Source organism: Rhinolophus hipposideros (genome assembly GCF_964194185.1).
Source record: "Rhinolophus hipposideros genome assembly, chromosome: 7".
Lineage (NCBI taxonomy): Eukaryota > Metazoa > Chordata > Mammalia > Chiroptera > Rhinolophidae > Rhinolophus > Rhinolophus hipposideros.
Window position 1 is genome coordinate 58,716,024 of NC_138053.1, and position 14,500 is coordinate 58,730,523.

The 14,500-nt window shown below is 34.9% G+C and overlaps 1 protein-coding gene across 1 annotated transcript in view; it reads left to right on the plus strand.

Annotated features, from left to right (window-relative positions):
- SGTB (small glutamine rich tetratricopeptide repeat co-chaperone beta) overlaps positions 1 to 14,500 on the plus strand; it is a 33,530-nt gene that overhangs the window by 14,594 nt on the left and 4,436 nt on the right. Inside the window, exons 5-8 of the mRNA XM_081053981.1 lie at positions 107 to 206; positions 10,255 to 10,359; positions 13,959 to 14,097; positions 14,203 to 14,265. Coding sequence (XP_080910107.1) covers positions 107 to 206; positions 10,255 to 10,359; positions 13,959 to 14,097; positions 14,203 to 14,265 — 407 coding nt within the window. The remainder of the gene's footprint in view (positions 1 to 106; positions 207 to 10,254; positions 10,360 to 13,958; positions 14,098 to 14,202; positions 14,266 to 14,500) is intronic.

Consider the following 14,500-nt stretch of genomic DNA (forward strand, 5'->3'; position numbering starts at 1 on the left):
ATGTTGCTGACCTTCGTATTATTGTAGATTCTATGATTAAAACTTATCTTTCAGACTTTATATTTTTCTTGCATATTGTACTTACCATACCTGCTGATTATTTTAGGCAATAACCACATGAAAGAAGAAAATTATGCTGCTGCAGTAGACTGTTACACACAGGCGATAGAACTGGATCCAAATAATGCGGTTTATTATTGCAACAGGTAAACTGGCACTATTGTGGCATGTTTATAGTTCTAGAACATTTGCATTAATCTTCTGAAGGAGAACTATAAAATTTATTTATTTAGAAAATTTTGGAAGTTCAGAAAAGTATTTTAAAAAAAGAAAACAAACTCACCACTTTGAGGCACCCACTGTTATTAACCTTTTGGCATATTTTGTTTGATGTGTAATCAATTTTAGATTCAGCTTTATTCATTAGGCAGATCATAAACATGTTCTTCTATTGAAATCCTTCATCAGCATTATTTAAATTGATATAAATTAGTCTATTATTACTTCTTCATCTTTTTAATATTTCCAGCACCTATTACTGTGGCTGACGAACACTTAAAAGTGTTCTTTTAATAAATGGATAGATGTATCTTAATTTACTCATCTGTTGACCTGCTGGAAGCCATTGAAGTTGTCCTTTTTTTTCCCCAGTATTTTAAAGCTGCAATGAACATCTTTGTTTCTAAAATTATTTTCTGATTTTTTAAAGAGTTATCCTTGGAAATGCACTCAGGAGATCTAACTGTATAAACATTTAAAAAATTGTTCATGCAAATTGGAAAGTTATTCCGATTCCTTTTAAAATATTTTGAAAATTAATTTCCTCCCTAGGAGTGTATGACTGTATATGTTTTTACCTGTTTTATACCTTTATCAGCACTAAGTACATAAATTATTATTATTAATTTAATAATGTTATTTTAATAGTAATTGTTCTAATTTATACTTAATTTCTAGTGAGGTAAAGTATTTAAAAAATGTTGGCCATTTTTTCCCCCCTCTAAATGATCTATTTGTACCTGTGCCAGGCCTTACCCTGTTTGACCTCAGACTTCTTTCTTTCCCTGTTCTATCCTTTAAAAGGGGTCTGACCCCTACCAGCTGCATTTTGCTGGCTCCATTGTCAACTGAATTTTGCCTGGGTTTAGCCATGGGACGTGCTGGCTGGCAGGATTTTGGAGGACAGAATAAAGGGAGAAGTTGGGCTATTCTCTTTTTACATCAGGGAGTTTATCCAGCAGGGGCTGCTTCTCATCCTTGTCTCCAGTTCCCACCCAAGATACCTGCTATGGTCCCAGCTTTTGCCAGGTGATGTTGGGTTTTGGGCTTTGTCCTGTTTTAGGGAGTAAAGGCTTCCCGTTGTTGCTAATCTCTGGATTACTGTGCCGCCTTCCCCTCATTTGACACCTCAGTTCTTCTATCAGCCATGTAATGAATTCCTTGCACTAAATTACTCTGTTTTAAATATAAGTTCCAATAGAATTTTCTGCTATGATGAAAATGTTTATATCTGAATCGTCTAATACAGTAACCACTAGCCACCGTGGCTGTTGAGCACTTGAAATACAGCTAGTGCAATTGAGGAACTAAACTGTGAAATTTTAATTTAATATCAATTTAAATTAATTTAAATTTCAGTAGCTGCATGTGGCTTGTGTCCACTGTACTGGACAGCACAGCTCTATATTAAAGATACAATCCCTTTGTTCTCAGTGTACAGCATATTGCTTGCCTTTTAAAGGATGTTCTTTACATGTAAAAGTTTTAAATATTTATATAGAAAAATTTGTTTTCCTTTTTTTTTTTTTTTTTTTGAGTTTTACTCCAGTGTGTTTAGGCATAAAGCTCTCCCCATTTACAGACTTGACAAATCACTTCTATTTTCTTATTTTTCCTGTACATTTAAATTTTATCATTGCAAGTTGATTTTGGTGACTGGTATAAATATTTTAACCAATCTGAAGCTTTTTATAACAGAGCCTTATAAAAATGACCTTTCATTATATAGTAAGTTCTTAGTTTTGAACGAGATCTTTAAGTTAATTTGGCCTTTCATTGAGTTATTCTTACCATATTAGGGTATTCTTACTCTTCTGAGATACTCCCTTCTCTGCCGACTTTTTCTTTTGTGGTTATTTTTATGTTAGAAAATTCTGTCTTCCTTATATTCACACTGAATTTGTTTTCATGTAGCTCCTGTAGCTTTACTCAGTAGGCTTTATTTTTATTCTTAAGGGCACTTATTTACAGAATATGTATGTTCTTTTTTATCACAGTACTCGACGGTTTGAAGTTTTCTATCATGTTCATTTGAGTTCTTTTCTCTGTGTTAAATGTTCGCAGCTTCTTCAATAACGTTTCAGATTGTACAGCTTTATGTCTTGCACTTTTGTTCTAAACTTGTTTCAGTTTACCTGTATCTATTACTGTGTATCTCCAGAAGTTAACACAGTTTATCTGGCACTGGTCTGAGAGAATAGTCTTGTAGGGCTTTCGCTTAATCTACTTCTAAATAACATAATTATATGTTAGCATTTTGTAGCATTATTTACTAAATTCATATTTTGCTTTTGACTTATTAAAGCGTCTTTTTGTTTTTTACACATTCTCTCTATCCTATCATTCAATCATGTATTCATTTGACATGTTCTTGCCAAACACCTGCTGTGTACCAGTGTTCTTACTGGAGGTAAAGTTGGTTGTCTGGATTCAAATGCAGGATCTTACAGCTTATCCTTGTAGATTTTTATCTTATTCATAATCTTTTTGGATAGTTTGTAATGTATTTGCTTTTGTTCCTAGTTTCATGTCACCCACAAATGTGAGAAGACTACTGTGTCTACATTATGTTGACTATATGATGTCAATTATGAAGTCAACGAAGGGAGCAATCACAGGGAAGTGATTAAGAGCTGGGGTTCTGAGCCAGACTCTTTGGATTCTAATTTCCGGTTCTGCCACTTACTACCTACGTGATCTTGAGCAAATTACCTAACATATCTATGCCTTAGTTTCCTCTCGGTAAAATGTGGATAATAGTATTTACCTGATAGGCATACTGGTTTTGAGATTCAACCATATTGTTGCATGTATCAGTGGTTCTTTTTTTTTTAATTGCTTAGTAATATTTTCATTGTTTAAATGTACCACAGTTTGCTTAGCCATTTTCCTATTCGTGGTCATCTGAGCTGCTATTAGTTTTTTCTCTTGTTTTTGTTTTTGTGATTTATAGTTGTTCTTTGTCTAAGAGTTGGATCCATATGGATTTACTTGATGATACTGGAAATCTACATTTTCTTTCTTCACACAAAAATCCCATTATTAACCTATTCTAATAATTTAACCCAGAAAAATAGAAAATCCAAATAATTTGTGGAGAATGAATTCCCCAAGCTGTAGTTTTGTTTGAATTTCATTCTCTGTAATTAGATGTAATTACATAATATTTTAATTTAGCATGTGAAATCTTGAAATACATTTAGTAGTGTCACAAAATGTTATGACCAGATATAAATGTTACCAGAAAATTGCTTATTTATAAAGCACAGTGAGCCATACACTTTTCACTATGAACATGGTAAATCTGAGCCTAAATCAATCATTCATTTTTAATGAGATTAAGGTTCATTAGTAGTCGTAGGTCCACTAGTACTGTATTAGAAGATGTTCTTGGCAGTACCTATGCTTGCTTTTCATTTAATTATTGTTAACTTGAAGTCAATAACTATTCTTCTCATTTAAATGATATATTTATTCACATTTATGTGAATAAATGATATATTCTTCACATTTAAATGATATATTTATTGAAGAGTTCAGTAATAGAGCATGCAAATTAATATTAAATAATTAGAAAACCGTGTATTTGATACACATATTAAATAAAGCTTTAGGATCTTTTATTTAAGACTCTAGTCGCTATAAATATCTCAATAGCCTGTAATCTTGCCAACTACCCCTTGCTATTTTTCTTAGCCAGTTGGCTGCCAAGAGTTGGAAGCTCAGAATAGCAGATCTAAATCTTCCTTTTGATATTAATTTTTACAGTTTTATTACTAATCAAAATATTGTTCTTATATTAAACTTACTAGGATGAACCATAGTATACTTTTTATAGAAGTGACTTTTTATATGTTAGAAAATGATCAGTTGGCACAGGCCTTTCTTTTCTAGCATTTTTCTTCTATTTTGGTCTTTTAGGATCCTAATGATGCTCTAGGCTCAGCTTAGATACCAGGAAAACCTGAGTCCTTCCTTGAAAACCTGTTAATTATTTTTGCTTTTTTTCTATACTCCTAGCACTTACCATGATATGTAACATTTATGTAAGTTGATCATATACTCTGTCTTATCTTACAGTTATGTGCACACTTGTTTTATTTCTTCAGATGAAGGGCAGAGATTGGATCTTGTATCTATTTGTATCTCCTATAGTTCCTACAGTACCTCACAGGAGTTCAGCCAATTTTTATAGGATGCATGGAGGACTACAGAAGAAATATAAGAAATTTCCACTGATGTTGAAGTGATTAAGCACTCACATTAACACTTTATACATAAAACAACAAATGATTGAGTATAGGTCTAAAACATTTCTAAGTACTTTATAATATTAAATATTTCATATTAAACTAGCTAGTTTTCTATGTCTTCTGTCCCTAGATAATATTCTTATTTATTTTATACAACCTCATTGCTGAGTACATTACTTTACCCAGAGCAGTCTCATGTTTCTGGGGTGGTTGGATGGTTGAATGACTGAGGCAATAAACAGAATTGAAGATAGACAGGAAAGAGAGCGTGATGGAAAGAATTTGTCTGGAAGGCTTCTCTCGTGACGGGGAATTTGAGTTGGAGCTGGATTTGATGGACAGCTAAAACTTGGAAAGACAGAGGAAGGGGGAAGCCATTTTAAGTTGGAAAGTGTACTTTGAAAGGCAAAATTAGGAATCATTAGGGTATTGTACCAAGGAATGCCAGTGACAGTGTGAACTCTGAGAAAGATGGGAACAGAGACCACATTGTTTTGTATTTTGTTTTCTTTCACCTCCATAGCACCATGTAGTCATTAGGTTCACTGGGATTTGGACTTGGTTTGTTGAACATGGCGTTGAATCTCAGTTCAGCCCCTTACTAGCTGTGTGACCTTGGGCAGCCACTTACCCTTTTTGAGCCTCAATTTCCTCACTTGTAAAATAGAGATAATACTAACCAGTTCTCAGGGTAGTTGTGAGGAGTAATATGTATACTACTCATATATATATATATATATATATATATATATATATATATATATATACACACACACACACACACACACATATATATATACATACTCCTATATATATACATAGTCCCTAGCGTAGTCCTAGGCCTTTAATATCTGTTTCTTTGAAAAACAATGTCATTCCTAGTTGTAGGAACAGGTTTTTGCGATAATTTATTTAGCAGGATACATATAGTGTGGGAAATGTAAGATACCTGTGATTTCTTTTTTGCCTTATTTTTCATAAAAATAGAGCACAAGTAATATTCGTGCTCTTGCTCTAACCAGCTAAAGAAAGCAAGGTTGTTTGAAAACATGGGGACTTGAACTGTATTGTTCTGCTGGAATTTCATTAGTTATGCCCTGATAACCAGCCGGCAGGGGCAGAGAGAGCAGACCACATTGTTATTCAGTTCACACACCTGCATGTTTGGCCTCATCTCACAGGAGATTAAAATGTAGCCTGACTTCTCTTCCCTTTCCTGGCTTCAGAGGTTCAGTCTCTCTCCTCTTTCTTTTGTGAACGAGGCAAATCTGCTTCCATCCTAGCTTGCAGTTTGTATCTAAAGCAAAAGTTATCAAGATTGAAACTGTCATTCTATTCCCATCCGCCCACTCTTCTTTCTGGATCTGATTTTTCCTGCTGTATTCCTGGTTTTATTATCAGTACCTGAATCCAGAGATCAGGGTGTCTGCCTCTGTTTCCCTGTCCCTATACTTCCCAAGTAACTCATTTGTTCCCCCCTCCTTTTTCATCACTGCTCCCTTAGTCCAGGTTCTTAACTTTTCTAAACTAGTGGCTTCCCATTTCTACTTGCACTCCCCACTCCATTCTTCTGCCCAAAGGATCTTTCTAAATTGTGAAATTAATCACCTAACTCTTGGCTTTCTGTTCACTAGTTCCAGATACCTACATGATTGAATTTAAGCTCCTCAGTATGATACATAAAATCTTTTATAACTTAGGCTCTTCCTTTTCTTTTCACTTTATTATCTTTTCTTCCTACTCCATTCCTCTTCTCTCTACTTTCTATGCACTTGTCATGTGAAATTTACTGATCTCTTAAAAATACCATGGTGGGACATCTATCCATGCTTTTATGTACTCCTTCGTCTAGAATATTTCCTACTTTATCTAATTGCTCAACTGCTAATCATCCTTCAAGACCCTTTAGGTGATGCTTCTCTTGGGAAGACTTGCTTAATTTCTTTTCTATGCAACCTCCTGACCATGCCCCTACACCTCCCCTGCCACGTCCTATGAAGTGGTGCTGTCCAATATGGTAGCTCCTAGCTACAGGTGGTTGTTTAAATGTAAATTACTAAAATTAATAAAATAAAAAATTCAGGTCCTCAATTGCACTAGCTTATTTCAAGTACTCGTTAGTTACACTTGGCTAGGGGCTACAGTATTGGGTAGCACAGATAAAGAGCTTTTCTATCATAGAAAGTTCTATTAAACAGCTCTGCATAGGGTTAAACCACATCTTTCTCTGTTGTCTCTTCCTTTGATACTTCCATTGTTGTACTTATCATACTGTTTATTTATTTACATATCTATTTCCCTATTAGACAGTGAAAGATTGGAGAGCAGAGATATATTTTTTTCATCTCTTATATTTGGTTTTGAGGTCAGTGTTTAGCTGATTATAGATGTTCAACAAAAGTTTGAGTTGAATTGATTCAGTGAATATTAGAAAGCAGAATTGCTTCAACTTGAAGACTTCTCATGGTGAAGCAGTCATATGGCAGCATGTGATATATATATATATATATATATATATATATATATATATATATATATAATTTAAAAACTATTTAAACTCACTGTAAAAGTAATATGATGAGGACCCATACACACGTATCCTAAAATCAGTAGTAACTAACATTCTGCCATTTTTACTTCCTCTATCTCTCTCTGTCTCTATGTGGGTGAGTGAGTGTGTGTGTGTGTGTGTGTGTGTGTGTGTGTGTGTGTGTATAAAATTACAACTTTCTTGCTGATCCTAAGTATTTAAATTATATATCCTAAGAATAAGGATATATTCCACATTAGTGTCATACCATTCACATGTAAGAAAATTAGCATTAATACTGAAATTTCTCAAGAAAAACCCCTGAAATTTCTCCAACTTTCCCCCAAATACCTTCTATAGCAATGTCTTGATCCAGAATCCAGTCAAAGCTCAAGAATTGCATTTTGATATTTCACTTTAGTCTCTCTTAATCTAGACAATATCCTTGTCTTTTTTTATTGTTTTTCATGACATAGACTTTTTTGGAGTTCAGGCCAATGATATTATAGAATGTGCCTTATTCTAGATTTGTATGATTGTTTACTCATGATTAAATTTAGGTTAAATTTTGGTATGAAGTCTTCATAAATGTTTATGTGTACCATTTATTGAATTATATTAGAAGGCACATAATTTCAAACTGTTCCATTAATGGTGATTCTAAGTTTGATATCTTAGGGTGGTGACCACCATTTCTATTGTTCCTTTTGTAATTAAAAATAATCTGTGGTATCAGATCATGTGAATATCCTGTTTCCCGACAATCTTTTACTCAATGTTTTATCATCCATTCAATGATCTTCTCCTAAATCATTAATACACTGATGGTTACAAAATGATGATTTTCTAATTTTATCATATCCTTTACATATATTTCCTTATGTATTTCTGTAGAGAGCTTTCTTCCCTTTACCCCCTTTTCTGTTTTCCTCCTCCTTTCTCCTCCCCCAGTTTTTGGGAGTATAATTATAAACTCATGAATTTTAAAATATTCACTATTCAATGTGTTACAATAAGTTACCATTTTTATTATTTTTGTATTTAAATTATCCCCATTTGGCTAGGGAGAGCCCCTTTAAACTGGCTGTGTGTCCTTTTATATAACTTCATTTGTTTTTGAATAATTTGTTGCTTTCTGAGACAACAAGTTACTGTGTTTCCCTGAAAATAAGACCGAGCCAGACAATTAGCTCTAATGTGTCTTTTGGAGCAAAAATTAATATAAGATCCGGTCTTATTTTACTATTAAGACCGGGTCTTATAATATACTATTTTATAAGTATAATATACTTATAATATACTAATTTACTATTAAGACCGGGTCTTATAATATAAGACCCGGTATAGAATAGAATAGAATAGAACAGAGCAGAACAGAACAGAACAGAACAGACCAGAACAGAACAGAAAGAACAGAACAGAATAGAATATATATAATACTAGGTCTTATATTAATTTTTGCTCCAAAAGACGCATTAGCGCTGATTGTCTGGGTAGGTCTTATTTTCCGGGGAACAAGGTATTCCAGATTTGCCTTGTACATTCTCTGCCCTAGATGTGAGCTCAGCGATTTCTACTAATGGTATTTAAAAACCAAGATTTGGTCGCAAGAGGTAATCATTGCTACTGAAGTGTTACTGCTTCCAGGTCCTTTTAGAGCTAGGAAGTATTTTTTTTGAAAAGTCATCAATTTATACAGATAACATCAATTCACATTCCAATGTCACAGTGTCCAGTGTTTTCAATCCCTTTAAACTTCAACCTGTGTGTGGTTATGTCTTAAGTGATATTTATACAATTTGAGAATTTGATTTTTATCTATGCAACTTTGTAATTACTTGTATATTTGAATTGCTTTCTGCTATCTTATTTTTTAGGTTCTTTTCCTTTCCCTTGTCTTTTTTTTTTTTTGAGGGGGGGAGGACTTTTCTTGTACTGTCTGGGTTATTTTATTTCATTTTTTTCTTCATAATTATTTGAAAATGATAATTCCATACCTCTTATTTTAGTGATCATCTTGTCATGCTGTTAGTTTGTATTATTCCATCAAATAAACCCATACTTCTTTTTCACGTAAACTACCAAAATAGGTTTGTTGATTCCTGTACTTTTATTTAAAGTGCAGCAAAGGAGACTGTTTATTTCTTTCAAATTTTATAATCTTAGTTTGAGAAGTAAGGGTCTCAGTTATGCTATAAAAAGAAAGGCTGACAGAAAAATGGATTAACCACCAGCTTTCTTTATAGCCTGCCAGCTCCCTCCATCTCCCGACCCCAGGAATCTAAGCAACATCGAAGCAGGAATATTATTTTGATTACTGCTCTGTCTATTATGCCTAGAAAAGTGTGTGTGCATTAGCTAACCCTCAATAGATATATTAGTTAAATGAAGAAAGTACAAATATGTAGTCTGGAGAAGAATGAATGGGGTGGTAGTGGGAAGCAGGGCAGGAGACATGTTGGAACTTTTCAGTTGTTAAGACTTGCATGTTGAACAGAAATTCTACTAGTCTGCTAGTGCCCTGAGGGTTGGAGTCAGCCTACTGTAGGGAAACAGAGAGCTGTCTACTCTCCAGATTGTGTAGAAGGGTAGTGAGTGAGTTCATTATATTGTTAGATCCCAGTTATCCCAGGAGTTTTGTTAGAAGTAAACTGGAAGGGATTAAACAGTCCTTAATTGCTCAGAGATTCTGTGCTAAGTAGATGGAATACATTGCCATCCTTCATTTACAGCCAGATTTAGGCACACAGTTAAGTTGGATTTTTAAATTAGACTTGCTAGGTGATCTTAACCTTACTAGGAAAATGATCATTTAACAGCACAGAACTCTGAGTAGCCGTTCATAGCCGTCCCTTACTCTGCGTGCCTCCCTAGTGACACCAAATATCCTAGTGTTTTCAGTTTGGGCAAATTAAAAAGGCAATAAATAGGTAGATCAGTTGTGTAGCCCACATGTTTGTCTTTTCTATAGCAGAGCAAACAGTGAAAGACAGCCTGCATATTTTCTCTGAATTTTGTTTCTGAATTTTCTTTTCATTAGATTATAGAATTATCTTAGACAGTTTGATTCAGATGTTTACTGGGAGTGATATACAAATTGGGACAAGGGAAATGTAGTTTTATTAGAACCTGAAAATCTAAATTAATGCCTTGAAGGCTGCTTATCATAAAACTCTCTTTCCTTTCTCTTAGGGCTGCTGCTCAGAGTAAATTAGGTCACTACACAGATGCAATAAAGGATTGTGAAAAAGCAATAGCAATTGATTCAAAGTACAGCAAGGCCTATGGGAGAATGGGGTAAGTTCAAAGTCGTGCCAAGTTGTATCAGATATGCTGTTCTTAATGGCTTGGTTTTGAATTTCCTGCTTAATATTGCATCCTCTCAACTAACGAAAAGATAAAATATACATTGAGGGAGAAAATGACTGCAGTTTCTGTGATTTGGGAGAGACATGATTAGTTATATGGTGAATGGTTGGTTGTTAGAGAAGATCATATAGCCATAATGAGGAGACTCACTTGATGTTTTAGGCCACACATCTCGTGAGCACTCAGATCTTGGCAGACAGTCCTACTATACTTCCTTTCAAGTTCACTGTACCGCTCTCTAGTTGATCGTTTGACACCTACTCTTTTCTCTTCAAATTTCTACTACATCCTCCATGGTGACTCTCAGTTGATGATATTGCTTTGTACCTGAGAAAATAGAGGCATTTTGAAGAAAAGTAGCTCATCTTCCTACTTCCAAATTTATCAAACTACCTGCACTTGTGTCTACACAGACGGCCTTTTCTACTGTTAAACTGGGAGGGTTCTTACCTAAGACTAATGCCTCCTTCATTCATGCTTCAGATCTCATCCCTTTGTACCTTCTCCAGGACTTTATACTTGTAATCATCTCCTTTCTTTCCTACAACATCAGTTTTCCTGTCCCTAAAAGTGATGATGACCGCATGTGAAAAGGTCATACAGAATCAGCCATTGGAATCATCCTTTCACCAAGTTGCATCATTTCTCAGTTCCTCTTTCTCTTCAAAGCCCCTGATAGCTGTCTGTACTTACTGTCTGATCTTCATCCTCTCATTCTCTCTCAGCTCAATTGTCTGTATCACTCAACTGAGAGCTCTGCTCTAGGCCACCAGTTGTCTATATTTTGCCAAGGCCAAAGTTTAGTTCTGTATCCTTACCCTACCCGTCTTTTTGTATTTGGCATGATCAACTTATTTTATTTTTTTGCAAGTCAAATACAAAAGGTGTCATTTCTGAAATACTTCATTCTCTAGGCTTGTGTGACACCACAATTCCTGGTTTTCCTTTCCTTCACTGGCTGCTCTTTCCCAGTCTCCCCTTATTGCTTCTTCCTTTTTCTGCCCCTCTAAATAACAGTGTGCTTCAGGGCTCTGGCCTTTCCTCTGCTGCCTGTCTTTGGGTTTCTTCTCTCTTCTGATTTCATCCTGTCCCATGCTTTTGAATTCCATCTATAGTTGATACTCATTACTCATGGATTCTGTATTTATGAATTCACCTACTTGCTAAACTATTTTTGTAACCCCAACTCAATATTCACTGTGCTTTTGTGTTCATTCACAGTGTGGTGAAAAACTTGAGTCACTTGACATGCAAGATCTGAGCTGAAGTCAGATAAAGCGATGCCCTGCCTTTTTGTTTCAGCGCTCCAGCTGTAAATGAGTGTCCTTTTGCAGTTTATTTAGTGCTATATATATATTTTGCATTTTGTGCCTTTTGTTGTTGATTTCCCTGTTTACAATGGATCCAAATGTTGGCTGAAGTATTTTCTCGTGTTCGTAACTACAAGAAGGTTGTACTGTGCCTTATGAAAAAAAATACACGTTAGGTAAGTTTTGTTCAGGCATGAGTTAGTGCTATTGGCTGTAAGTTCAATGCTAATGAATCAATACTATATATTCAATAAGGTTTCCACAAGCAGAAAAAACATAAAACAAGGTTATGTATTGACTGGTTGGCGAAAATGTTGTGACCACAGGAACCTAACCCCATATTCCCCCTAGGAGCAATTGTTTAGTATTTGCTAAATCAGTATTTGCGGTGGCTTTATAGAACATAACTACTCTGAATAATGAGAATCAACCGTATATGTTGATGGATCTCTTATTACATGTCTTAAATTATATGTCTGAATGCCATATTAATATTCAACTTTTCATCTCCATTTATATGTTCAATAGGCATTTTAAACTTAACATGTCCCAAACAGAACTCTTGTTCCCTTCTTATATCTTTCCCGTCTCAGTAAATGTTGCTATCATTCACCTACCAGTGCTCAGGTCACGTCTAGGTGTCATCCTTCATTCTTATATCTGACACATTTTATCAGCAAGTCCTGTTAATTCCAATTTCCACATATATCTTGAATTCAAGTACTGATTGCTATTTTGTTTATAAACCTAGTCCAAATTACTATCTCTTACCTAGGCTACTGCAATAGCTTCCTAACTGGTCTCCCTGCCTCCATGCCCTCCCCTGCCCCGCCTCCCCTCTTTGTGGAGCCTCTGCAGACCAGCCAAAAAGAGCTTTTAAACCATAAATCAGATCATGTCACTCCACTGCAACCAGAATAAAAGCTAGACTCCAAACCATGGTCCTATATTATCTGGCACCTGATTACTTCCTGACATCATCTTTCTACACTTTGATTTCTGTTCTCCCTCCTCATCATCCTTTGTCCTGTTCCTTAAGCATACCAACCTTACATCATTCTCAGACCTTTTGCGTTTACAGCCGCTTCTATTTAGGATGCTCCTGCCATGATTTTCAAATGATTGCTTCCTTCTCATCTTTCTTTCAGGTCTTTTCAATGTGGCTGCCTTTGAGCAGCTCCCTTATTCATTCTCTTTAATATTATTCTTTTATTTGCATATTTGTTGCTTGTCTTCCCCAGGTAGAATGACATTTTCTTAAACTCAAGAACTTTACCTTTTTCATTGTGGAATCTAAAATAGTGCCTTGTGCACAATAAGCTTTCAATAAGTATTTATTGACTGCTGATTAATTGAGGACTCTGATGAAGTATCTTTCATGGTTGACTGGTAGAAAACTAATTCGGGTCTTAGAATTTCTCTGTGGGTAAGCACTGTATTTTATTGAGATCAGAGGTCTGTGAGGTAATTGGAGTAATTTGTTAAAAACAAACCTAGAGCAAATTTAAAAAACCTCAATACTATCTTTCCATTGTTACCATTATTGTTTAGTTGTGAAGTCATTTTCTAATAAATAAACTCTAACTCGGTGGAGGAAAACAAAAAAATTTAACAACTAACTCTAGACTAGAAGAATAATGTTATTTGACTTGCAAATGATGCTAATTTTATCTATTTAACAAGTAACATGTCTTGTTCAGGAATAGTCGGATGATAGCCCACAGCCTATTTTTATTTTTTATAGTGAATTGATGTTTATTGTGATTCAGTGTCTGTTAGGAAGTAAGAAGAAAGTGTGACCTTATGAAGCACAAATCTAGTTCAGAGTCCTTGAAGTGGTTTTAGCATCATGGAGGTATGTAACCACAGGATCGTTAGTCAGTTCATACCTTTATGGAGCTTAATCATATATAAAGCAAATTACTTCACATATTAGGCTAAAAAAATGGAAGGGTAGGTACGGTTCATTTCTAAGCATTAGGTTCATGATTAATATGGGGCAGCCAAGGTGTCAGCAAGCAGAATGGAGAGTCCAGGCTTACAGAATCTTAGAATTATAAGGAATTTTAGTGATATTTCTGTGAACCATAGTATAGTGAATAAATTAAGTATAATTTGGATTCAAATTGAATACCAAGGCGGAAGTTGGACAACGTGTGTGATGTCCTGATGTTCTTTAATCATGTATCTTACACTCTGTTACTCTATTCTTTTCAGGCTGGCCCTTACTGCCATGAATAAATTTGAAGAAGCAGTTACAAGTTATCAAAAGGCACTAGATCTTGACCCTGAAAATGATTCCTACAAGTCAAATCTGAAAATAGCAGAACAGAAGTTAAGAGAAGTTTCCAGTCCGGTAAGTTATTAATGCTAAATGAGTGAAGTATTTTCTGTCATTCACAATTTATTGTAATTAAATTTCAGTGGTTAGTATAATTCTGATATTATAATTGTTTTACAGACAGGAACTGGATTGAGCTTTGACATGGCTAGTTTAATAAATAATCCAGCATTCATTAGTATGGTGAGTATATTTCCTTTTCTGCTCTGCTGGCTCTGTTTTCCATAAAGCTGTATTATTCCAAAACTTTTTAGAAATAAATAAGGGAGCCTTTGTAATGGTGGTGGTAACATAACAGAGTGGTGATGTAATCCTGTGGCTAGGGTTTTTCACCTGCCCGTGTACCTGTTTATGAGACAGCCACGGATAGACCTCAGGAAGCCCATGGATTCCCTGAAATTGTATATAAACATTTTTG